General features: G+C 42.0%; 2 protein-coding genes and 1 long non-coding RNA gene across 4 annotated transcripts in view; all 3 read left to right on the top strand.

Moving 5' to 3' along the window:
- Positions 1 to 26,631, top strand: part of LOC134822081 (1-phosphatidylinositol 4,5-bisphosphate phosphodiesterase beta-4-like) — an 858,242-nt gene that overhangs the window by 386,768 nt on the left and 444,843 nt on the right. The window lies entirely within an intron of this gene.
- Positions 20,355 to 22,473, top strand: LOC134821669 (uncharacterized). The gene is made up of 3 exons (XM_063832373.1): positions 20,355 to 21,021; positions 21,326 to 21,502; positions 21,728 to 22,473. Exons 1-3 carry the CDS (start codon positions 20,355 to 20,357, stop codon positions 21,802 to 21,804), a joined length of 921 nt encoding a protein of 306 aa, XP_063688443.1. The 3' UTR covers positions 21,805 to 22,473.
- LOC134821942 (uncharacterized) lies at positions 23,372 to 25,366 on the top strand. Of its 2 annotated transcripts, XR_010161091.1 has the most exons (5): positions 23,372 to 23,659; positions 23,814 to 24,018; positions 24,219 to 24,334; positions 24,501 to 24,662; positions 25,297 to 25,366. It is a non-coding gene; the product is annotated as an uncharacterized LOC134821942 (long non-coding RNA). The 2 variants fall into 2 exon arrangements; XR_010161090.1 differs by having other exon boundaries at positions 24,219 to 24,662.

Here is a 26,631-nt window from a genome sequence, read left to right as displayed (position 1 = left end):
AATGGCGATTGATATGATGTTGAATTGGTTTCTTTTTTGTTTAAAGTCGAAACTTTCTGGGCGCCGCACAGCCTGTCATTCCGGAAAATCAGCCTATTAATACCAAATACAGAAAATCGCTTATTGTAACAGTGAACAGTAGCAAATTACAGTAGCACACAACATTAAACACGATATTAACAGGTTTCTTGGGCTCTAGCTGTCAGTCCAAATTTTCTGCAAATTTCCTTTTGTCTCTCTTAGCTGAGCTCGAATGAATATCTTTAAGAGTTTAAGGATTATAGTACGAGTCCAATAGTTTAAGACACCGGAACCAAGCTTTCCTCGTTGACTCCATGCCCGGTAGATTGATGGGTCTGCCAATCTCCAGCCGCCTCAGGATCCAACCCTCCTTCCCCTCTCACCTTCACGGTGAAACTCTCAGCCGCCTTGTTAGCATCATAATCCTTCACTGTGAAACTAGTGCTAGTAAGGGAGGTGAACTCCTCTGAAATATTGTTCCCTTCCTCCCTTTCTTCGCCCTCTTCACTGTCTTCCCTTCTTCCCCTTCCTCCTCCTCTTCAACCACATGTTCGTCCGGTGCCGCCTCTTCCGACTCCACTTCCTCTGTTTTAGTGGTCGCGATGGGTATCAGCTCCACCTTGAAGGCAACCTTGCTCGGGACAGCACTAGCGGAGTCATAAGGTCGTCTCCAGGGCTGCACCTCCATCTCCCGCTGCTTCATCCGATGCTGCAGGACTCCGTCTCTCTTTTTGGGTTTGTTGTCGCTGAAGATGTCGAGTCTGCTGTCGAGGAGAGAGGACCTGACCAGCCAATATGTGTCGATTATTGTGTCCTCCTGAGGTAAAAGATAGTCGGTTAAAGAATTCCAAACATTTAAAGTCTAACTCCGAAACTTGTTCAAAAACATGATAGTGTAACAGAAAGGTTCGAGTGATTCTTAGACCGAATTTAAAATCTACAAACTAGATAATTTTGATCTGGTATGGAGATTTCATTAATGTTATCCGAGATTAGATTAACATAACCATAATAAACTGCAGTTTCGGCTTTACATTTCCACTCTCATATTATAGGCGATAGCTAGCTGATTGGCACTTGAAGATGTTTATTTTGTACTGAGATGACCGACTTACTATCGTAAACTGCCCCCTGAAGAGTGTCTCGAAGATTCCCGTGTCCGCCAGAAAAGTCCTCGTGTAGTTCGTTATCAATATCCTCATAGCTGAAATCTTACTATATATAAAGCGAGATGTATACATTCCTCAGCAAAAATCAAACTGTTGAACAGATTATCAGAGACAATCGACATTCACTGTGGGACTGAGCAAGGTCACCCGATGTCTCCTGAGCTGTTCAAGTGTTTCATCCACCAACTCTCCCTAGATCTGGATAACGCTGAGGAAGTCAACGTCCCTGAACTGAATAACGTTAATATCACTCATCTCCTCTGGGCAGATGATCTTATACTTCTTGCCCTCGATCATATTGGACTACAGAAACGTTTAAACGTTTTACACAGATACTGTATCGAATGGGGACTAACCGTTAACATCGGAAAAACGGCGGTGATGGTGTTCAACCGTTCCGGGAGGCTCCTTAAAGAGAGTCTGACATTCCAACTCGGCGAAACCAACATCACATCAGTTCGAGAATATTGCTACCTCGGGATAACCTTTACCCTCAACGGTTCTTCAGCAGTAGCACAGAACAAACTGAAGCAAAAAGGTCTCAGGAGCTACTTCGCGCTAAAAAGCAGTATTGACCTAAGACACTTCAGGAGAACAATCGTATTCAAGCTATTCGACGCGCTTGTTGTACCGATTGTGACATACGGATGTCAGGTGTGGCTACCAGAGACTCTCTTTGTCAGAAACTATCAAGATAATATCAACACCAAATCTCTCCTGAAGGAGACTGCAAGAGATCCTCTCAAAAAGCTTAATCTCTCATTCCTCAAGTGGACCTTAGGAGTGGGCAGAAAAACCTCAAATGCTAGTGTATGGGGTGATACAGGCCGCTGCCCCTAGTGATAAAGGCATCAAAGCAAGTTTTTGGGTATTTCAACCGACTTGAGCAAATGGACAGAGCTGGCTGCACAAGTCTAGCCAGACAGGCGTACATAGAACAACGCACACTCAATCTGCCATGGTACAAAGGTTTAGAAGATCTCCGACAAAGCCTTCAGTCAGTATCATCACGCAGGTTGACCTACCCCAACCAATTCAAAACAGCACTACGTAGTACTTTCATTAACTGTTGGAACGAGGAGCGGCAAAACAACCGGAAGCTCAGTTTCTACAACATTATCAAAAGTGAATTTACAGCTGAAACGTACCTGAACCTGCAGCTCAGTGGAGAAGAGGTGAAGCGGCTGGCGCAGTTCAGAATGAGTGCTCATAAGTTCAACATCGAGACCGGTAGATACGCCATCAACCGTGAAAATCCGCTCAGTCGCATTTGTAAGCACTGTTCTTCATCAGACCTTGAAGCTGTCGGTATACTGGCTGAGCTACCAATGTTTGAGCCGATCATTGAAGATGAGAAACACGTTCTCACGGATTGTTCGCTTTACGACGACCTGAGGCGAAACATAGGTCAGCAGGCGAGAACCATGATCACCTCGGGAGCGGAGACCTTTGCCGACCTATTCAAGGATATCCTAATGATCAGAGAAACTGCCAGATTCTTGAGTAAAGTGAACAAGCGGAGGTTCCCCCCGAGTGACAGAAAAGAAAAGGAAGGACTAACACCATGACTCATGGACTCAACATGCGAAACGTGGATTCGACAGTGTGTTATTTTCGTGTGCGATTCACACTTTTGATTTTGTGTGGAATTTATGTGTGAATCTTAAACATGGACCCAAAGGACTGGTTGTTCACGTCATGAACATTCCATTTTAGAAGGGCTCGGTTTTTAAACTCTTTAGACTATAACCGTCAACCGTGCATTTTTCAGGACAGGTTTCGGGTTTTTCGTTCTTGACTTTCATTTTATCTTTATTGGTTTAAATTTAGATCCGACACAATGTTTATTGTAATGATCATTTTATTTTGAAATCCTTGAAATCCTTTGAAATCCTTGAAATCTGTCCATATATGTATATATCCGTGCCATTTTACTGACACCACGGCATAAACTTTAACACGACCTTCCGCAAAAACCGTAAAAGATATACAACTGAAACTTTTTTACTGGGTCAAATGCTTTTATGCTTTTCAAATCAGTATGAAAAAATAAAAAATTGGCCAAGGAATAGGAGTTTTAGAGCCCAAAATTTGGACCCCCAAGTGGTGTCAAAAACGCGAATTAAATAGGAAATAATTATTTTAGTCTCTTGAGGTTTACAAGGTTTACAAGGTTTACAAGGTTTACAAGGTTTACAAGGTTTACAAGGTTTACAAAAAATAGGTCTATATTACAGTGAGATAATGTCAGATCTATCAGCATAGCTAAAGGTCAAAGTCCGAAATCCAAATAGAAAATCCGTTAACATTAAGGTGTTTGATGAGTGTAAAGAAAAAGTGAAAATGAAGGGGCTGTGGAGGAAATGTGATATCCCGTACTGAGACACTAATGTTCGTGTTTCTTCTTTATAGGGAATCGTGTTCTGCATAGCTGAGCGACGAACTTGGTGAATTCCACTATGTGCTCCGGTAGAAAGAGGCTCTTCATGTCATGAAATAGTAATGACTTTGTGGGCTCCTTCATGTTAGTCCAACTGGAATGGTACCTGGGACATGTTCTAAGGAAGTGTTCTTCATCTTCTATTATCGGATCAACACAAGGAAGATTAACAAAGAGCTCCATCATGAACTTTTCGCTGCAGAATTTACAAATTCTGTGATGTTGACTTCCAGTTCTGCTCCCATATCTTCCAGTTTCTACGTTTAGCTTATGTCCGCTCATTCGGATCCTAGCCACTAAGTTGCTTCCAGTTCTCGACGGTAGCGTGAGGTACGGCTCCTGCTCGAAAGCACCTTTAACTTTATCATAGAACGTAAGCTTCTTATTGCTTTGTCTTTCTGTTTCCCATAGATTGATAAATCGGTTATGTGCCCTTTCCTGACATAACAATGGGTTGTAAAGTTGATGTTCAAATTTGTTCTCGTCGAGTATCATTAGCATTGATTCCAGTGCTCTGAACCAACCTAAATCAAGTTTCTTCTGCTCAGCAAAAGCGTGCCTGGCTAGGGCTGGTGAGTCTTCTAGTTCAAGTCTTGCAAGGCGATTATGGAAATCGGTGACTTGTTTAACATATCGAACTACAATAGGGGTTCTTCCGCAGTCTCCCCAAACAGCTGCGTTAGATGTAGATTTGCCAACTCCAAGGGTCCATTTAAGGATGGCGAGGTGCATTCTTTCGAATGGGTCAGCTGCAATGCCTGCCAGTGGGGATTGCTTCGTATTGTCAGTTGTGCTGGCAAAAGCCTTAATTCCTGAGCTACTGCTGATCCAGACTTCCACTCCGTACGATACAACTGGCAGTATGAGGGAGTCGAGCAGTTTAAGAACTGCGACCTTGGATATATTGTTAAGGTCTACTTCACTTTTCAGTCCAAAGTATGCCCGGAGAGCTTTTTGTCGCAGAAGGTTTAGTGCTGTCTTAAAGCTGCCCGACAGTGAGAAGGTGATCCCTAAATAGCAATATGTTTTCGCTGATGGGATTGTTGATCCCATGTACTGAAAACCGTAACTCTCTTTGAGTTGCCTTCCACTTTTATTAAAAATCATGATGGCGGTTTTCTTGGTGTTCACCGTGAGCCCCCATTCTTTGCAGAATGACTCAAGTTCAGAGATCATGACCTGAAGACTTTCTTTCGAAAGTGCGGGGAGGACAAGATCATCTGCCCACAGGAGGTGGGTCAGAATAGTTTCATTCAGCAATGGACTTGAGATGTCTTGAACACTGTTCAGTCGTTCCGAAAGTTCGTGGATGTAAGTTTTGAATAGTTCAGGGCTCATTGGGTGGCCCTGCTCCGTACCTGCAAGAATATCAAATGAGTCTGATATTTTAGCGATCAGCTTGATCTTAGCTTTGGAATTCTTGTACATACATATGTTCTAGACATTTTAGGAATTTTCCATCTATTCCAAGGGTTGAGAGCTTGTACAGAAGAGCTTCACGACTGATTGAGTCGAAAGCTTTGCGAAAATCCACAAAACAAGAATAGAGTCTTTGTCCTTTGTTATTCACGTATTTGTCTACACAAGTGGAAAGGGTGAACAGATGATCCACAGTTCTAGCATTCTTACAGAAGCCAAGCTGGTTAACTGTGTCCGGGCAATGTTCCTTCCTAAATTTCGCAATGGCTCTGTAGTTATCGGGGTCGTAGATACATTCTTTTTTGTGGAGTGGGCTCACAATCGTAGTGTTCCATGGGTAGACACCAAGGTCCAAGCAATCATTAAAGAGCTTAACTAACACTGAGAGAGCGCAGTGGTTCTGGGCGGCAGACTTAAGCTGCTCATTGAGTAAACAATCTAGTCCAACTGCCTTACCGTTCTTAAGTGTTTTCACCGCATGTACAACCTCTTTCGATGATATCTCATCATTTAGTATGCTCATTATTTGTTCATTTGCTTTAGTCACTGTTCTATTCTGTGGGAAGTTTGTATCCTTCTTTTTGTAGAGATCCAGAAAGAATTGGTAGAACTTCGCCATGTCGAATATGTCCAGCTTGGAGGGTTTTTCGTTAAATTTCTTCAGTTTCTTCAAGTTCTTCCACGAAATCTTATTTTCCTGCAGAATTTCCTGGTTTAACTCTTGGAAGAAAACAGCCTTTTTCCTTTTTAACAATTTTTTATAGTCCTTCTTCCTAGAGTAGAAGCGGTTTCGTAGAAGGGCGTCCGAGGGGTTTTTCCCGTACTTCCTTGTTAGAATATTAAGCTCTCGCTTAGTTGTAATGCACTCAGCATCGAACCACTTTTGTTTTGGGCGGAGTTTACTGCGTCGTTTCTTTTTAGAAAAACACCTTATCTTTTGCTCACTATTGGCACAATTTGAGGGTTGATCGGTGCAAAGTGCGCTTTCAAGAATGTGAACGAACTTCTTGTTCGTGGAGTAGATGTTTTCTACTGTATCAAGAGTTGAGGTCGAAATATCCAATAGCTGATTTGTTATTTCGGCCTTGTTTAGATTATCAGTAAACTGTTGGGCCGTTGCATCTCCATCCCATTTCGGTCTTTTAGGTGCATCTTGATGAAGCTCTTGAATTAATTCAGCGGCTATCATTTGGATTCTAACTGAGAGTTGACAGAGGATAGGTTTGTGATCTGATATGTTAGTTAAGGAAAGAACTTTGAACCGTTTCACCATATTCCTGATGCTCGGTGAAACTGCTATGTAGTCAACGACACTTTGTCCGTTGTACTGATAGCAGGTGAGCTCACCAAAAATGTCACCAATGACATTGCCGTTCAATAGAGTGAGGTCACAGCTGCCCAGAAGGTCAAGGAATCTATTACCTCTTTCATTTAGTACAGAATCTTTACTGGCTCGGCAAGGTCTGGGTGCATTCGATTTCTTCTTTTTCATCCAGTCTTTTGTCACTGGGATGAAGTTGACACCACCTGTACGAGCATTTAGGTCACCTACTAGCATGATGTCAGAGTGACCAAGTTGCTCTCCGATAAAGTGGAGAAGAGCTTCAAGAGTATTCTCCTCAACTCCAAGACTCTTCATCCTGACCTTATAAGAAGAGTCGTATATGTTTATCAGAGTGATGTTCTTTTCGGCCTTTGTGTACGTTTTCGAAATGGATACTGCTTGGATGTCTGTTGAATCTGTTTCGATTTGGGTAATGTACTTTTCGAACGACCGTTGAACACCGATGCATAGGCCTCCTGATCTTGAGCCTTGAGGATACCCTGTTTTTGTTAAAGCAGCGGTAGTTGGGCACCACTACGTCTCCCTTTGTTTCTTGTAGACAAAATATCGGTGACATCTCGATGATCTCACGAAACTCATCAATCTCGGTCTTGTTTCCTAGTGAGTGGTGAGATATTTTATTGATGTTCCATGACACAACTGAGAGGTCCTGATCGTGGTTTTGTGCTGCGGTGTGGGATAGTTCATCAACTTTATACTGCTATTGTCTCTCTGCAGTTTTCCCACAATTACGCTCCCTGTATTATTCATTATGATCGTTGCTTCGGGTGAACTCATTTAAAGTTTGCCTAGTTAGGGTTGACGTTCTATTAAGGGCATCTCGGCATCTGAGCCATAGTTTAGCTAAACCCCTGGGCGAAAGTCTCAGTGCTTCACCGTCTTTTGTAACATATCTCTCCACGTAGCCGCTGAGGTTGTCATTACCGACTGTGCATATTCGGTCTTCATAGTAGTCCTCTTCTCTGAGCCATTTTATAAAGTCATCCATATATTGGTTGGCAGCTTGAATCCTTGTGTTGAGGTTAGGGTTACCTGGTGTTGGTATTATGAGCGAGTAACATATCTTGCAATTGGTTTCTTCTAAGGCCAATCGAAGGACACTTTTAAAGTTTCTTATGAAAGTGGGGAACGTTAGCCCCCTCTTGATGTCATTTATTCCCAAGTGAATAAAGATTATCTCAGGGTTGAAGCTTTTGATTTCGGATATGAGCTTCCGTTTTTCCACTAAGTCACTAACTGAGCTGTATTGCACTTTTTTAATATCATAACTTCTGGAGAATTTCGCTGGTCGAAGTCTTCATGGTAAGAATCATACACTAGGAGTACTTCGTGCAAGATGCTTCATGCAAAATCCCTTCAGCCTCGCCTGGAGGTTGGTCAATTATCAGACGTGGGCGCCGCCGAAAATGCTGCAGCGGCGGCGTGAGGCCGTATTTCACTCGGCGGCGGCGGCGTATCGGCGGCTGGAACCAATTTTTTGGCAACATAGTCATTGTACCACTGACTGACATCTTATAAGCTAATGTACACTTTGTATGCTAAGGTTCATTTCAAAATTGAATGACGATTTGAAAGAACAACTATTTATACTCTGTTCAGCAACAAGCAGATATTTGGCTACGATAAACGGCACAACTGATGTTACAAAATGTAGTCTCAAATTCTTTTGTAACACCCGAATGTCAAAACTTGTTTCTACCCGAATGTTTCTACCCGAATGTCATTCATTTTTTAATTGTTTAGGCAAAAATTTGACATTCGGCGCGCCGATCGAAAGTTATCGGCGGCGGCGGCGTGTCGAATTTATCGGCGGCGGCGGCGTACCGGCGGCGCCCACGTCTGTCAATTATCGACGCCGTAGGTTCCGCATTAACCTCTATTATCTCCGAATACAACGTGGCAGATGATGAGCACTTATGAATGGTTTCATCGTGATTTGACTCAACTGTCTTTGATATCGCCTTTTCTTTATCTCTAGTTGAGCTTAAGAGTTGTTGCAGACAGTTGATGGTATCATTTTGATTTGGTTCACATGTAAAGTCGATCCATTATCATCTTTTCTTTATCTTTAACTGACTCTATAAGTTGTTGCAGGCCAAAGGTGATTCTTTCAATGTCGTCAGCAGATGGTTCCTCCATATCGGCTGTTTCATTTGCACTGCAACTGTTCAGAGAATGAGGGATCATTTCTTCGGTTTGAGTTGCAATCTCGTACACAGTTGTTTCTGTCTGGGCGCAACTATCCGTCATCGACGGACCTGTAGATAAACTGTTTTTTAGGGTTTCTGTCTGGACGCCGATATCCACTGTAAATGGACCAGTTTCTTCATGGGTTAAAATTTCATTTGTTACAGTTTCTCGTTGAGAGTCGGCATCCTGTGAGCGGCAGATGGTTGCTGTTTTAAGTGGACTATTCATTTTTAAATCTCGGCTTTTTTCTGCATCACAGTGACAAGAGCAGAGGACAGGCTTTGGAGAGATGTTAACCAAGGACTCCAACCTATCAACCGTTTGGGCTATTGAGTTAAATTTATTCAGGGTCTCTTCAGAGCACCGTTGACTATCCGTATTTAGCGCTTTGATATTGATGAATAGAGTCTTATCATTTTCTTCCAGAAGGTGGAAGCGTTCAGCGATTTCAGTGTTGTTTTTAAGTGGGTTTTGTATTATGGCATCCATCTTCTTAGATAGTGCTGCAACCTTACTTTCTTGCTTTAATAACCGATCATCTAGCTTCAGCATACAATTTTCCAGCGTTTTTAGGAGGCTTTCTACAACACTTAGTATTGTTGCGTTAATATCATGAGACTCAGGTGTTTGCTTAATTATGGTTGTCTTTATTCCCGGGCCAGGTTGTGCACAGACCGGTTTTGTACTAGTTTAGTCGTCTTTGTGGTTCTGGCCCAACTTCGTCTTTCCTTTCTTCTTACTTTAACACGATCTTCCGCCAAGTGGTGTCAAAAACGCGAATTAAACAGGAAATAATTATTCTAGTCTCTTGAGTCTTGACACCATTTTAGAGTTATACGGGTTCCTGCTAGTGTATATAATAAACGGATTAAACGGATTAAACGGATTAAACGGATTAAACGGATTAAACGATTCAAACGGATTAAACGATTCAAAAGTCAAATTACAATGGTAATGTCTGACCAGATATAAAAAATTAAATTTACCCAAAAGTCATAAAGTATATATATATACAATGAACCCCGTAAATCTTAAGAGTGAGATTCAAAATACTTAATAATTTAAATGAAATTATCTGAAAGTGTTCCGAGTCATAGATTATAATTTGGCAATATTGTTAATGTTAGGAATTTGTTTGGAGGACGCTTTAGGGAATCTTCGTTCATGAGCTTTGGTAAGGAACCTTCCTAGGTCTCCGATGGTTGTAGGGTGTGCGAAGATCTGTCCAATGTCAGAGAAGAGTAATGTTTTACTTTGTTGGGACAAACAGTGGCGGAGATCTTCATAGAGAGGGCAAGTACGCAATACATGAAGTTCATCTTCGATGATTGGATCAGGGAAAGGAAGCTCTAGAAGAAGATCGAGTGACTCCACATCTGTAGTAGAACAGTGTTTGTATGCCCTATTCGAAAGTTTATGTCGATGCATGCCGTGTCTTCCAGTTTCGATGTTGTATTGATGCGAGCTTGTTCTGAGTTGCGCAAGTCTCCTAGTCTGCTGTGGCCGTACGTTGATCGACAGGTATGTTTCGCAACCGAAGCTTGCCTTGATGAGGTTGTAGAATCCTAGTTTTCTGTTGAGTTTTCGCTCTTTGTTCCATTGTTGAACGAAAAGGGTTTTCATAGCCTCGCTGATTTTGAGCGGGTTTGAAATATCACTTCCTCCTGTCAGTTGTTTCACTGTGTTCTTGGTGGATTCCAGCCGGGAGAACCATAACAGTTTCAGATCCCTCTGCTCGGCGTAAGCGTGCCTCACTAAAGAAGAGCATCCCTCTTTGTCCAGTCCCTCCAACCTCCCGAGGTAGCTATAGACTTGGGACGTAAGCTCGATGGCAAGCGGGTATCTTCCAGTGTCACCCCACACAGCGGTGTTTGAAGTCGATTTGTTGACATTCATAGTCCATTTCATAAATGATAGGTGAACTTTCTCCAGGGGGTCTTTTGCTGTATCCTGAGTAGCCGGATAACTCCCCGAAGCAAAGATAGACATGAAATTTGTCATGGGAAGCCAGATCTGACACCCGTAGGATTGAACAGGAACAATCAGAGTGTCGAAAAGCTTAAACACAGTTGTCTTCCGGAGGTATCGAAGGTCAAGCATACTCTTGAGAGAGAAGTAGCTCCGGAGCCCTTTTTGTCTAAGCTTTATCTGAGCAAGTTTTAATGATCCCGTGAGTGTGAACGTAATTCCAAGATATGTGTACTCACGCACTGATGGCAAGGTCATTTCCCCGTAGACAAAATTAGTACTGTCCTTGAGCACCCGTCCTGCCCGGTTAAACACCATAATTGCTGTTTTTGATATGTTAACCGATAACCCCCACTCTTGACAGTAGGTGTGTAAAACTTCTAACATTCTTTGAAGACTCTCTTGATCGAGAGCCAACAGAATCAGGTCATCGGCCCAGAGGAGGTGGGTTACTCTAGTACTTTTCAGTAACGGTACTTCGACAAGGTTTTTAGGGTCTTCTGATAGTTGGTGTATGAAGCATTTGAAGAGTTCTGGAGACATGGGGTGTCCTTGTTCAGTCCCGCAAAGAACATCGATCTTTTCAGAGAGCTTGTTCAAGAGCTTGATTTTTGCTTTGGAGTTTGTGTACATGAACTCCATGCAACCAAAGAATCTTCCTTTGATGCCTAGTTTCCAGAGTTTGTACAAGAGTGCCTCCCGGCAGACTGTATCAAACGCTTTGGCGTAGTCAACAAAACAGGAGAACAATCTGCCTTTGTTAGCTTTTACATATTTTTCTATGCAAGTCGACAGTGTCAATATATGATCTGCTGTTTGCGCGTTTTTGCAAAACCCCAGTTGATTGGGGGTGTCAGGGTTTGTCTCAGCACGGAATTTTATAAGTCTCTGGAGGAGAATACTTGCAAACAGTTTTCCCACGTTGCTGGCTACTGCAATTGCCCTATAGTTGTTGGGATCGTAGATGTTGCCTTTTTTGTGCAGAGGCGTCACAACAGATGTTCCCCAGGGATAAACTCTGTGTGATAAACATAGGTTAAAGATATGCAGTATAGCGCACTGCATATGTTTTCCAGAGAGTTTGAGAAATTCATTAGGGATTAAATCCTCCGACACTGCTTTCCCTTTCTTGAGCACTCGAGTACAAGCCAACAGTTCTTCGGAGCTTATGTCTTGGTCAAGGATTTCTGTGAGTGTTTGCTGGGTGGCATCTCTGTCCATTTCGTCTTGTAGTTCTTTTATTTTCTTAGGGCTGATCGATGGTTTACTATACAGCTCTTTGAAGAATTTGCTGAAGTTAAGCATATCAAAGACGTCCAATTTGCTTCCATTTGTCTTCATATCTTTAAGCCTCTTGAAACGGGACCAGTTAATATTTTTGCCTCGTTCGATGTCACTACATAGGTCCTCTATGAATGCAGACTTTTTAAGTTTTATGAGTTTCCGATATGATCGTCGACTTTCATAGTAAGAGTCTCTGAGTTTTTTATTCGTAGGATTTTTGCCGTAACTTTTGGACAGTTTGTTCAACTCCCGTTTGCCGTTTATACAACTTACATCAAACCATGGAGCTTTGGGCTTCATCCTTTGTCTCCTTTTTCTTTTTCCGCTCACTATTTTCCTATCTGGCTTGTTCCTCGGACCCTTTGTCGGAAGAATAACATCGGCAATGTCTTGGAAGATAGATACGAGTTCTTCATTAAGACACAAAACTTGTTCTCTGTCTGTGCATTGGGTTTCCGCGATTCGGGTTATTTTCTGAACAAATTCTGGCGAATTCTGGATCGCATGAAACTGAAATTGAAGTTTCTCGTCCTCATTATCCCATTTGTATTTTTTAGGTGCGTCTTCTAGTGTTTCAAGTAGATCCTCTGCATCAACCAAGTTGTGTTTGTGCTTTATTTTGCAGATGCACGGCTTGTGGTCAGAAAATTTGTTAAGATTCTGCACTTGGAATGACAGCACTGATTCCAACAATTCAGGTGTGACTGCCATATAGTCAACTACGCTGGCACCATTGTAGTTGACAGAGGTATATTCCCCAAAGATGTCTCCCAGTGTATTACCATTTAGCAGCGATAGTCGATTACAAGCGAGGAAATCTAACAGTAGGTTACCCCTAGAGTTAAGTACTTGATCCTTGCTTACTCTCCCGCTAGTCTTTGGATGGCTGGAGGGGATTTCATCTGGTTCAGAGTTAGGGTCGTCATCTTCAAAGTCGAAGTTTGTGTTTCCAGTACGGGCATTTAGGTCACCCACCAGCAAGATCTTGCCAAGATTGGGATTCTGAGCTTTAAAGTCAAGGAGGTGCTCTAATGTTGTCATGTAAGGGGAGCCAACTCCAGCCTTGCGTTTTGACTTGTACGACGACTGCTCTGGTGAGTCGTAGACATTGATCATGGTGAACTTGTTTTCCATATCATTGGGATAGAAAGTAATAGCTTGGAAGTCAGGGCAATTTGTTTTGACTAGCTTTACTTGTTTTGAAATTGAGCGATGTACCCCAATGCAAATTCCACCCGATCGAGAGCCTTTTCTTGTGCTGTTGAAGCACTCATAGTTGGGGAGAAAAAATTCCTGTTTGGTTTCTTGCAGGCAAAAGACGCTGCTTTGTGTCAGGATGTTGACAAAGTCACTGTCTTCCATTTTGGGCCCTTCTTGGCTCATAACCGAGTCGTGGATGTTCCATGATAAAATAGGGAGGTTTTTGAGCATAGTGACCTTTTGTGCGACAGGAGGCAATCTGTGTGTTTTATTCATTTGGAGTCCGTTCCTTTGAGAGTGAGCTAGGGTTCGGTAGGTCAAGGCATCTATAGAAGCAATCTTTGAGCCTCAACCAGAGTAACCTCTTTCCGTTCTCGTTAATAGAGAGGTCTCTATTTTGGGAGTTGGTTAGTCTTGTAACGAATCCTCCAAGACGTTCGTTACAAGAGCAGTATATTCTGTCTGCAAAGTTTCCTCGCCTTCTTAAGTACGAGACAAAGTTCGAAACTTCTTTGTTAACGTATAATATGTCTTCATTTATGTCCGGTAATCCTGGTATTGGGATCATCAGCGAAATGCATACTTTAGCTGATGTAGATTCCAATAGATCATATACAATTTTTTTGTAATTTGCAATGAGGTCTTTTGGGGTGGTTTTGTTTTTATACAAATCTTCCAGTCCAGCGTGAATATAAATAAGGTCTGATTTTAGATTACGCGCCTAAGAGATTAGCCCACCTCGACTGAGAATACTACTGATGGACTTTACTTTATGTCGATCAATGTAGAAAGCTGATGTGAACTTTGAACTCGCAAAGTCTTCGAAAAAATGATCATGCACTATTAAACATTTTCGTTTGTTATTAGTCGGGGTTTTCTCTTTTCTGCGCTTTTCCATCAGTGTCCAACCCAATCCAACATCGTTCTCTGATATGAGTGGATCAGAGGTTTCTGTTTCACTTACAGGAATCTCAGAAATATTTGTTGTTGCACATGGCATTGGGATCGTTTTGATAGTGGCATCGATTACTTCTGGGTTTGGCATCTGAGTCTCAGTAGATGCAGGTTTATTGACATGCTGGTATGTTCCCGGGTCATAGTTGATGGGGAAATTTAATGAATCTGCCCGACTATGTTCGCTCGCAATGACGGGTATAGATTTAGGTGGAGAGTTGGGGATAAACTCATGCTCTGTTACAACCTCGACGTGATCTGATACGTCGATTTTATCTGAGTTTATCACAACTCCAAGGCCGGCCATTTCCACTGCTGAATCTTCGGTCCCATGGTGGGCTCTTTTACTATACGTGTGTTCATTGTCTATTATGGTTCTCTGGACCCTTTTGGCCATGAGCGCAGCTTGCACAAGTTCTGGGATTTCAGCAATTCGCTCTTTCATAAGATTTATTTCATCTTTCATCTCAGTCAGCTGCAGTAGAGTTCCTTGTTGGACTTCTATAATTTGCAGCAGAGTGTCCATCTGGCTTCTGAGCTCAGTTAACTCTGTCTGACAGAGACACTCGCTCGTTTTAGCGATTTTCACGTGGCCTTGATCTTTTTCTTGAAGGAGCCTGATTTGCTCTTCTTGACAAGAGACATTATTTTGGATCTTTAACAAACTCGTTTCCAAGGTTTTTAGTGGTTTCATGAGTTCCTTGCCCGGAAATACTGGGGCATTTTGAGAGTGTGGGGCTTTTACAGTCTCTGTTTTTTTTGGACAGTTAGCTTCATTCTTGGTACTTTTCTTTTCTGATTTCTTCTTATTCTTCTTTTCAGTCTCAACTCGCGGTTTAGTAGCGTTCTCTAGTATGTTTGAACTGCTGTTAGTCTCTAAATCTTACTCGGAGGAGTCATTGGAATTTTTACTATCCTTGGTATCCTCTTCGTTCATTAAGTCTGGCGGAGAGGGTTCAAGAACAGATTCAGCTGCTTTAGTTATGTCAGTTTCTATCGGCATATCATTTCTTGTAGTCACACCGGCTTGCGTGTTTTTATCAGGGTCAACTGATACTTCGGTTTTACCGTGTTTCTTGATCGCTTTGGGTTTTTTACTGGTCTTAGTTCCTTTTCCCTTTTGTTTTTTAGTCTTAGGGCTTCCAATTCGACTCTCTTCCAAATGACAGGTTTCATTGTAATCACTTGTGTTAAGAGTACTAAACTCATTATTGAGATAAGTCTCGAGAGCACCCTTGCGCATTCTTGCATTTTTCGGCACTTTTAGACCTATGTTCATCAGTTCGGCAGAAACTGCGTCATCGTTGAGTTTCTTGACAAGTTTCTCGATCAGACTCGGTTGAAGCTTCACTTTTCCTTGCGAAGCATCTATAAGGTGCTCAAGAACCATCTTCCTATTTAGCTCAGCGGTGTGCGCCACCCTCATGTGGCATAACTTCACCCAATCGACAATTTTGCTTTTTGAGTTGCGGTCCGCAAGTTGGACCAATGTTTCTTTCCTCAGAAACAGTTTAGTCAATTTAGGGCCATCGGTTGTATCCTCAGATGCTTCTTTTTCCGGGTGGTCGATCGTAGTGTCCTCTTTATCAGGGAGACTCACTGATTCAGTAACAGAGGGATCAGCACTGTTGGTTGAAGTTGAATCCTTTTTTTCAGGATCAACAGCTGTCACCTTATTACGAAATACAGATCCTTGAATATCGTCGGTTGTATCATCAAATGCTACTTCCTCTGGGTGATCAATCGAAGTGTCCTGTTTGTCATGCACATCAGAACGTTGGGTAATTTCAATATGATCGTGTTCTTTGGGGTACGATAGAATCGGTCCTGCACCATCGCAATTGGTGCTTGCTTCCATCACAAGGCTCACTGGTTTAGTTCCCTTTTCACATTTTACTGTTTCATTATCAGATAACAGTGTACAATCAGTGACGGGGTCGTCCATTTTTATGAGACAGAGTGATATTGTCTCCAGAATGGATGTTCCTTCCTTGTCATTACTCGCTACAGCAACTTTCTCTTTCGAGTTCTCATCAGCTGTCTCCCACGAGTTATCATCGTCCTCATCAGATGTCTCCTTCGAATTACCATCAGCTGACTCCTTCGAGTTAGCATCGTATTCAGCATCTGTCTTTTTGAGGTTATCATGGTCCTCAGCATCTGTTTCCTTAGGGTCATCATCAATACCAACATCATCAGATAACGTCCCACCTTCGTTTGATTCGAGAGGCTCACTCGGTGGGATGAAGCATGGCGATATGAGTATATGTGGGCCGGCATTGTCTCCCGAAAGGTTTCCTTCACTAGCTAAGCTGATGTTCATGTGACGATAGGTGTCTGGAAATATGGTAAGAAGGGAGAAGTTTTCCAGTAAAACGTCGTATACCTTAAGCCTGTGAGGGTCAGATTTCTTCGATATGATATTGACACTTCTACTGGTGTTGCCTAGATGCAAAAGAATGAGCGGCTGTCCTATACTATCCATTAGGGTTTCAGCAGGAAACTTTTCAGTCTTATCAGGCAATAATGTGATCTTCAGTCCATTAAAGATAGGTTTGATTGGCTGCAACCGGGTTGAGTGATTGATCATTCTGCCTAGCAGATACATCAAGCAGTTCCTCTGGTCGATTGGGTGTGGTGATTGACCATATGTATGGGAACGTGAGACGGCTTCAATCTCCTCTTCGTTCCACACTAGGCTTGCTGATCTGTCTGCTCCAAATGACTGTGACTCATTTCCTGGTATTGATAGAGCCTTCCTTATTTCTAAAAGCAGTCTCTCCTTGTCGATCTTTCCGGTATCTTGGTTGTCAAGATAGTTATGTTCCAAGTGAAAGTAACTTCCCAATCCGTTGCTGCTGTCGTAAAGACCCGAGTCCCTTACCCGAACGCAGTCTATTTCATTTATTTTACCAGGGGAGTCCTTAGAACTAAATGATTCCGACCAGTTTCTCCTCCTTTTGCTGGTTGGCGTCTCATTATGGTGAGTGGCTTGGGTTTTCCTGTTCGCTCTTTGTTTTTTCCTTAGGATAATATCCAGTGGCACATCATAGGGCCCAGCTCTAATCAAGGGAGAACACTCCGATCTAGTTCTGATCCTAGAGCACCTCGATCTATGTGGGATCCCGATAGGCGTTATCTCTGGGTTGGCGAGTCCAGTGTAGATATTATTTCTTTCATCTGTGTGTTTCGCTTCAAAACCACCATCTTCTGGTTCATCTTTAGATTTTTGTTTTTTGTTCTCATGTACACTGTCCTCCAGTACTGTGGTGTTTTGAATGGTTATGTTCAAAGATAACTCGGCGATGTCAGACAGGTCGCATAGTTCCCTACTAATTGATATGTCACTCACCTCACTAACGTTTCTACCTCTGCCGAACAGGGTTACATTCTTCGCTGACTCCCAAAACGAGTACGATATTTTGGAGATCCCATGGAGCACAGACATATCAAACATCGGGTTTGCTAGTTGGCTGTGGTCTATCTGGGTAGAGTTGGCAGTAATAGCCTGAACATTTTGGTGTTGGCTAGTGTTATTATGTTCTTTCAAAGTCAGTGACATTCGGTCCAGTACAGCATTTTGTGGGCTGAAATTTTTAATTTCTGGCTCCTTCAAGGCAATATCATTGCACTGGTGTAGCAGCCGTGGTCCGTTTCTGTTATTCTTTTCTTCATTGTCGTCCTCTCTATAACTGGAGCTCAGAGAACTATTACGTGAACCGTTAAAAAGTGCTCCTCTGCTCTTAACTTGGTTCCTTCTAGTTTTATTCATATTGTCGTCTGCAGAAGAGCTGTGTGATGAGCTTTTCCCTTCATTACTTCCGTCTCCTCCAGAAGTATGACCAGTGTCTTCTTCTTTATCTTCCTGATCAGTTGTCACACTAGACTCGCATTCATGGAGTAAGCGAGATCTTTTATTGTTTTCATCCTCCTCGTCATTCCCGTCTCCATTTCCGTTTGATCCAGTGGTGATGCTACGGGATCCGTTAGACAATGCTCCTCTGCTTTGGATCTGTTCTCTTTCTGACTTTGATGCCGCTGCTGCACTGGAGGAGTTGTTAGAGGAACTGCTGTTGGAACTCTCTCCAGTGCTTCCACTTCCCTCCGAGTCTGACAGGTCCTTAGAAGCCCTGAACAGGTCATCTTGAGAAGCAGCAGCAGAAACTTGATTATAAGGGTAATTCACAAGTAGAAGTCCTGAAGGGACACAAACGAAGAGCAAGCTGTCAACTAACAAATGAGAGCTGCAATCAAGAAACAGATCCCCGCTGATGTGGAGATAAGATACACTGTCAGCCTGCCGATAACGTAGCGTGGTTGGTATGCGCTTACGTTTACTAGAAATCGTAGGGGAGTACGCGTTGTCATGGCGACGCTTTTTCGCTAATGATGTTAATCCAGCGTCACGTGATGTAGTTAGCGTGCGCCCGCGCTCGCCTCGTGCTTCTAGGCCTAGTTCTAGTTTCGCTTGATCGAGTGAGTTAGGTAAGTTACCATATACTGTACACTCAATGTACGTGAGATGTTCAGCTGGGACGTTTGGACAGGATAAAACACCCTCATCGAACAGATCACGTGATGCATCCGAACTGTACACCGTTTTGTAATTCGGTGCATTCTGTGATACTCCTGACTCAAAGCCCCGGGGTATTGATCGAATGTACTCCAGATCGTGTATAGTCGATGAACTTGTGTAGTGTACTAACTGCTCAGTGCTGCACATGCCGGAAGTGAGCAGTGAGAGGTCATTACTATATATCCTGTGAGATTTCAGGACTAACACCCGGGTCCTTGGGGGAGTGGTATCCTCGTCAGGGCTGGGTGGGGGGACTGTGGATAAGCTCCACCCGAGCAGCAGCTTTTTGCATCCCTTCAAAGTTTTCCGCGTTTCACTAGCTGGGGTACACGAAGAACTGGACACAAGCAGAAATTTGACGTAATAAACAAGTGTTATGACGTAATAATGCAATGCGTCGGAATCGTGATGATGCAGGTTCGATTCTCGTCGGGGCACACTAATTGTGGGAACAGGGCCTGCTGATTGGTTAGTGTGATGACGTTGATGTAGATACGTCATTATAAAGATGCAGATTTGGAAGTATTTGAGTTTGTAACTGTGGGGGATGTGACGGTGTAGTTATTTGGTTGTCAGCGTTAGGTTTGTGTTGCTTCCTGGTGTCACCAACTTGTCCGTGTTTGCTTGTTCCGTTTCTGCTGTCGAGACACCCGGATCTGTAAAAGGAGTCGGACAGGCGAGGAGGAGAAAAAGAGAAAACTGGTGTAGGAGTACTACTTCGGCAGTGCAATACGGATGTGTTAAACTTATCTGAAGGAAAAGAAGTCGGCACCGTCTTGTAGCTTGCAAAGTAGTGTGACTCCAGCTTGTGTTTACTCGTCGTTTCGTGTGAAGCTCCGTCCCTGCAGGGGGTGTTGGGCGAGAGATCCGGGAACTTGCAAGGAAATGGAATGACATGATCGGAACTACTTCGGGAGTGCACTACAAGGTAAAGTGACTTATCTGGAAGGAAAGAAGTTGACAGCAAGTTGGGCGGCCTCTTCTTCCATGTTCCGATGTGATCACGTGACCACAGGTGAGTTGTAGTTGTTAACATTTCGTAGAAATGGCGGGAGCAAAAGTTTTACAACGAAAGGCGCGCGCAATTATATAGGCCATGATAGTGCCACAAGTGCCACATGTGAGTGCCGCAAGTACCACATGCTACATATGATAGTGCCACAAGTGCCACATGTGAGTGCCGCAAGTGCCACATGCTACATATGATAGTGCCACATGTGAGTGTCGCAAGTGCCACATGTTAGTGCCACAAGTGTCACAGTGCCACATTTACGTAATAAGGTCGGCTCACATTTAGTCTCAATAAATTTGGTTTACAACAATTTTAGTCAATATTTTGACTAAATTTATGGAAGACTAAATTTGTCGTACTCAATGTAATAATCATTTAACAAACAATATAATTTAATGATATTGACAGAACTACAGAGAATGATGATCCTCTCCCTGCTCGTGTACCTGGTGTTAGCATTTCACTTTGTTAAAGCTATCAGTTATTCCGACCAAATCAAAGGACTGAAATTTGCCAATGGCGGAGGCTCATACATACGGTTTAGCTCAGACATGAGCCCCTTTGCCAACAAAATGTCGGTTTGCAGCTGGGTACGAGACATTGGATCGGGCACATGGCCTATAATTTTTAGTTACGGCGCTGATATAGTACGATATGAAAGTAACGGGCATTACAACTGTGCAACCAAATGTCATCTGGACGTTAGAAGCAAGCTCTCGGTGTCTAAAGGAACGTGGTTCCATGCTTGTTTGACTTTTAGCACTTCCTCCCGCTCCATGAGATACTACGCTGACGGTGCACTTTTAGGTACGTTACAGACACCTGGCAGTACCATTCCAACTGGCCATAGCTTCACATTGGGAAACGGTGATAGCTATCTCACCCGATCCGATCATGCATTTGGTGGAGAGATGTTGCAGCTCAACGTCTACGCAAAGGAACTGTCTGGAGAAGAAATTAAAAGAATGGCTGACGCTGGTATGTGTTCTACTATAGAAGATGAAAATGAGGACGTGCGTGTTCTGAAATGGGAGGACATGTTGAAGAAGAGTAGAACAGGAACCGTTACAGAATTTATCCCTGATCAATGTGGTAAGGAAGCTGAGCTCTTGGCCACTAAGCATTTATTGGCAGAATGTCAGCAGTCTTTGGAGGAATCCGAGCAGACATTAGAGGAAACAATTAAGGAAAAAGAGGTCATTGAGCAGACCCTGAACCAGACACAAACAAAGCTAAACTCTACGGAACTACAGCTGGAAAATGTATCTACAAACTTGAACAGAACAGCTGACAATCTTCAAACGGCCCTGAAACAGTTGGAGCAATGCAACCAGACCAGTCAAAGTTGGGATTGGGATCTTTTCTCCCAGGACACCTACGTGAACACGACGATCTCTTTAGAAGTTGCTGAGCGGCTTCGTTCTAGCTGGGACAACATAGCTGGTATAATATTAAATTATGATTTTATTACTCAAACAACTTAACATTTGTAAACAAATTTGACCATCATTGCATATGGTGTTTCAAAAATTTTAAATTTTGATAAATGTTTTTAAAATATCCTCTGTGCGTCATATCATGAACTATGCTCAATGCTAAGCATCTCTATTCTCTATGCTTTCAATATAACATATGATTGTAATAGATATAAAATCTGAAACTTTTATTGTTCATCTCAATCGATTAAAGGAAAATTATAAATCGATTCAATCTGGCATATTTATTTAAATAAACTGGCATATTTCAGAGATGATGATCGGGTTCACGATAACCGACCAGTTCATCACGTTTCTAAAGCACATTGACACTGATGAGTGTTCAGAACAGAGACCGTGGACAATGCTGTATACCAAGCGGTACCTGAACAAGGTGTTCACAAGAGAGGATGCTAACTCACTCATCACCATGTGGGACGGAATTAGCGGTAATTTAATAATCATAAGTTAAAGTAAATATTATATTAATTTTATATCAATCATAAGTAAACAAGTGACATCTTTATAATTCTTAGTCCAAATTTTGGGGGTTTAGTAAATTTTGTTGATGTTAGTAATACTAATAGTTGGTTATTGACTACTTAAAATGGTCGTGTTAAACATTTTCAGTCACAGGATACTGTTATTTAATGACACAATCTTTATATTTTCAGGGAGTCTTGTCGGTGTTAAGATGACGAGGGAAACGGTGGAACTCTTGAAGTACATCACCAAAAATTGCACTGTCTAAGCTTGACCTGCACTACTCACCAAGTCAAGGACTTGACTTCACAATAAGAAGGACGATTATTTCTTTTAGGCAGGAACAATGACATTTCCAATTCTTCATTCTTGACATTTTCTGATTAAAAATGGTTCGTCAGTCAATTATTTCCATCTGTGCAAGCATGTTTTACTATTGAAGAGCATAAAGTGGTAACCTTGCCTACAGCATGATACTCATACAATAGTTTTGTTTACGTTAAGCGAAGTTGATTTGATTAATCATTAATCGTTAGCAGCTCAATAACTTTTAATTCTTTTGCTTGACTAGAACATTTTCTGGATGTAAAAAACATTTGATTTTAATAATGTTTGTGCAATTTATGTAAATATTTAGTTGTGTTCTCAAACTCTTTTGAAAATTAAAGTTTCTCAATTATCTGATTCAACAACATGAATGAACAGTTTTTTTGTTGATAACCAACGAAGATTTTTCCTTGAAGGTTACATTGGAGATAACACTCGTTTAAGTTCAAATAGGACATGTCTAAATTTAATATCTTAAATAAAAATATTTGAATAAAAATATTACCGAATAACATGTTCTCGATGACAATCATTGAGAATCTTTGATATAAATTGGGTCGCTATATTCGCTATATTCTAGAATGTGACTGAGGAGTGATTATATTTGTCCTAGTATACTAATAAACTAATATAGTAATCAGCTACACACATATCTACGCATATGTAGGGACACACACACTAAAATTGATGGAAATAATTACCGGACTTTATTATTCACGGACCTTAACACCCTACGCGCGTGGGGTGGACTCCTGGGGTGGACTTTTATTCAGCGCGTATTTTGTAGCCTGTTCAACTTGACGTTTTGAATCGTTACTATCTCAATGTCACAGATACACAGAATGTGAGGTGATCATCTTAAAGAGAAACGTCTCAGCTTTCACCTGGTGTAAAGTTTATCTTTGCACTCAAAATATAGCTCGCTCAGTGTGCAATAGAAGTTGACAATACAATAACCAAGTCCGCGACCGGTCGTCAGATACCGGAGTGTTGCACAAAATTGGGTCCCTAAATTAAAATTCTATGACACAGTTACCATGCAGAAATGTCTAGGGAAACATTTGGTGAAAGTTTCAACTCTCTACTATAAAAATAGCGATAGTTATTGAAGATAAACCGTGAGAAACTCCCTCTTGTCGAGATCGACGCTATAGGAACCTCCCTTCTGTATCACGTGACAACGATTAGAGCGTCACGTGGCCGTCACGTGACACAAGTGCGCGCGTTGACTCGAGCATTCTCGTGGGAAATCCTGATTGCCTGATCGATCTCCTGGGAAATCCTGATTGCTACGGAAAGGGCTGACAACCACTGTTATTTTCGTTCCTCAATTTTCCAGTTCACTTGCTCAGTGCTGTCAGTTGTTTTTTGTTTGCCCTGCTAAATAAATTTCACTCCGTCATAATCCCCTACTCCCCTTTCTATCGTGAAACTTAGTCACTGAAAGTGAAGACAACGCAATCAGGCTGTGCCGGTTCCCCTCTGCCTAGATCACTTAGAATATCCATAGTTAGCAATACTTTAATCGTTTAATGCAGCGATATAGCCAGTTATTAATGCCACATTGTAGATTTTAGCCTGTTCCAATCATCCTTATATCGAGTTAATGAAATTTATGAAATTGCCTACCGTTCAAATCGCTCTCTGTTGTTAGCACCACACTGATTAACTACAATGTTCCAATTTTTTAGAATTATGTCCGACATAATTCTAATTTTTGCTGTTACAGCAGATAGTTATGGTGAAATGGCACGCAGGAATAAGTCATCCCTGTCCTCCAAAAAGCACATGAAAAGGTACTTGGTAAGCCATGTCTTTTCCAATATCAAATCCAATGTATCACAATCTGTGGACTTTTTACTCAAAAACTAGATTGATTAATTGATAATTCATTGCTGATTGTTCACGCGCCCTGTATGGAAGTATAAAATGGTAATCCGCATACTCCAGGAAGAATTGAAGCAATCTCAAGAGAAAAGAAGGGAATCTGGATCCTTCGTCGGATCGTCACAGAGCTTAGAGGGGAGCTCTACGCTTCACTGGCCATGCAAAGCAGGGAGAGTGACGGAGGCGGAGGCACTGCTGGCTGCTGGAGCGGACATTAACAAGCTGGACAGAGCGCAGTTGAACCCTTTCATGGACGCGATCAACTCAGGTAAATCATTTGACCGCTTAACAATATGGGTTTATCTAACATTGGTAATAGTAGCAAGAGGTTTTAGTCATGCGTTTGATAACAGCACAGTGTGAAACCCTGAAGCATACGTCGAGCTCTAAACTCTGTTTTGTCTGATAATCAATTATTTGAATATTGAAGGATTAAATTTGGTAACTTGATGATCACATAATTAACAGGACAGGTCGACTGTGCTAGATGGCTGCTGAGGCAAGACGGTTGAAAGCTTCAGCCCGAGATATGGTCGTTTTGTAGGGAGAGGGGGCTAGAGTCAGTGCTAACAGCTTAACAGAAGGTAAAATCCTGAACTTTTGTTCATTGATTCTTTGAATCAATGAACAGATTCAAAGAATCAATGAACAATCGTTCAGATGTAAAAATTATTTATTCACTATTTTGCATTACATTTAGTTACAGGACTGACATGCGACATCCGTCGTTGACCTTTGTCTTTATTTCAGCAAGGTACGGAGAGCGATCCATGGCTGTCCCGATAGACCCACTCAGACTCCTGCCGGAAGATACTCCTCCGGTTGATCCAGATGAGACAGTTCTAGCAGATGATCAGTTACAGACTGAAGAACATATCCCACAGATCAATGCGTCAACATCTGCAAATGAAGGTACTTCAATCTGCTCTTCTTGTATATGTCTTTGTGCCTGCGTCTGTGATTGTACTGAAGTGTACTCTGTGTGTTTGTGCCTGTGTCTGTCTTTGTATCGAGTGTGTGTCTCTGATTGTACTGCGTGTGTCTGTAATTGTAATGTAGTGTACTGAAGTGAACTATGTGTGTTTATGTGTGTGTGTCTGTGTGTGTATGTGTCTGTGTGTGTATGTGTATGTGTCTGTGTGTGTTTGTGGGTGTGTTTGTGGGTGTGTGTGTATGTCTGTGTGTATCTGTGTCTGTCTGTGTGTCCGTCTGTGTCTTTGTGTGTCTGTGTTTATGCTGTGTCTGTGTGTCTATGTCTGTATGTGTTTGTGGGTGTGTGTATCTGTCTGTCTGTCTGTCTGTCTGTCTGTCTGTCTGTCTGTCTGTCTGTCTGTGTGTCTGTCTGTCTGTGTGTGTGTGTGTGAGTGAGTGTGTGTCTCTGTGCGTCTGTGTGTGTGTGTGTGAGTGTGTCTCTGTGCGTCTGTGTGTGTGTGTGTGTGTGTGTGTGTGTGTGTGTGTGTGTGTGTGTGTGTTCTTTCATAGAAGTTGTTATTTCCAAGATACGAAGTTCGAAAAGCTAGCATTTAGTAATAGACGAATTTTGCAGCTGATATCAGAATCGAAATGATGATGGTACTACACGAGATGCTCATGGAAAAGGTATCAGTTTGCTTTTCTGGGTTCAACTTTAATCTGATAGAAGATATCGTATGCGGAACCCAAGCCCGGCTATGTCTGTACATAATAACGAAAGAAACCGGTAAGTTTTTAATCATGTAAATGTTCGGCCGAACGTTTGCTTTCATTTTAGACTAGTGACGAAAATCAACAATCATTTGCCAGTTTGGTTAGTAAAATCGACAAAAAATAGTCCATTCCCCAAGGCCATGATATTCGAATTCTGCCCGTTGAAATCGGACACTCTGATTTTTATCATTGAACTTTGCATTGATGACATGTTCATTCTCTACAGGTTATGCTGCGAGGGCGTTTAGCTCGATAGATGTTGAAAATGCCCACTGCATTATAAATCATTTGGACCGCCGAGGGGTCCAAAACTCCTCAATCGAAGAGCTTAGTAGACATGTCAGCAACCTACAGAGACTTCAAATTCTCAGGAAAACCTCTCTAGGACGGTAATACATTAACTTGTTTAGTTAATAAATTTAATAAGTAGATTTTGAGTGATGATTACTCAATACTGATATCGAGGTACCATAAAGGGGGTTTATAAACTTATCACTTATGCTTATATGCTTATACTCTTATACTATCAATGAATATCAAATCGCCTTCTCTAGTTATCAAACCCAACATAAATTAAATCTCGGCCTACAAGGACTATTCGATATTTACAACAGACCGAGTGAATGTCTCAATCTTTTCAGGAAGCTTTATACTCCGACATCCACAATTTACCACGCCCCTGAGATCGACAAAGGTCTTTCTGATAGATTGACTTCCAGCCAATTCGATCTATCGAAGCCGAGTGGGAAGAACAAAGAACTGAAACCCATGGTCGCAACGATGTTCCTCGCGGACAAGGGAGAGTTAGGGCCATCGGTGGTCACAAGACTGCAGAATATTTATTTTTTTAAGCGTTGAGGTTGTCACGAAAGCGTACTGTAACGGGACTGTATCAGATTTGAGTGATTTGATTTTGTGATTCGCAGTTCACGTGATTTTATTGTGATCTTAGACTGTAAAAACTATAAAGGTTCAAGTTGAACTATCGTCGCCATGATTATGTATTTTGGAACTGTTCACGTTGAAATTGCTTCGTTAATCAGCAGTCTTCCTTGGTTACCTTCTACTGTGTAATGCAGCTACGATCAACGATACTTAGCTAGTACATTCATAGTAACTGCACTGAGAAGAGTAAAAAATTTGAGCTTTGACGGAATAACATTTCCTTGTTTTTAGATACGGTTACTATTCTAGT

Source organism: Bolinopsis microptera, chromosome 10, assembly GCF_026151205.1.
Source record: "Bolinopsis microptera isolate Bmic1 chromosome 10, MBARI_Bmic_1.0, whole genome shotgun sequence".
Taxonomy (NCBI): domain Eukaryota; kingdom Metazoa; phylum Ctenophora; class Tentaculata; order Lobata; family Bolinopsidae; genus Bolinopsis; species Bolinopsis microptera.
The sequence above is the reverse complement of the archived record's forward strand: the minus strand, read 5'-3'. Positions and strand labels throughout refer to the sequence as shown.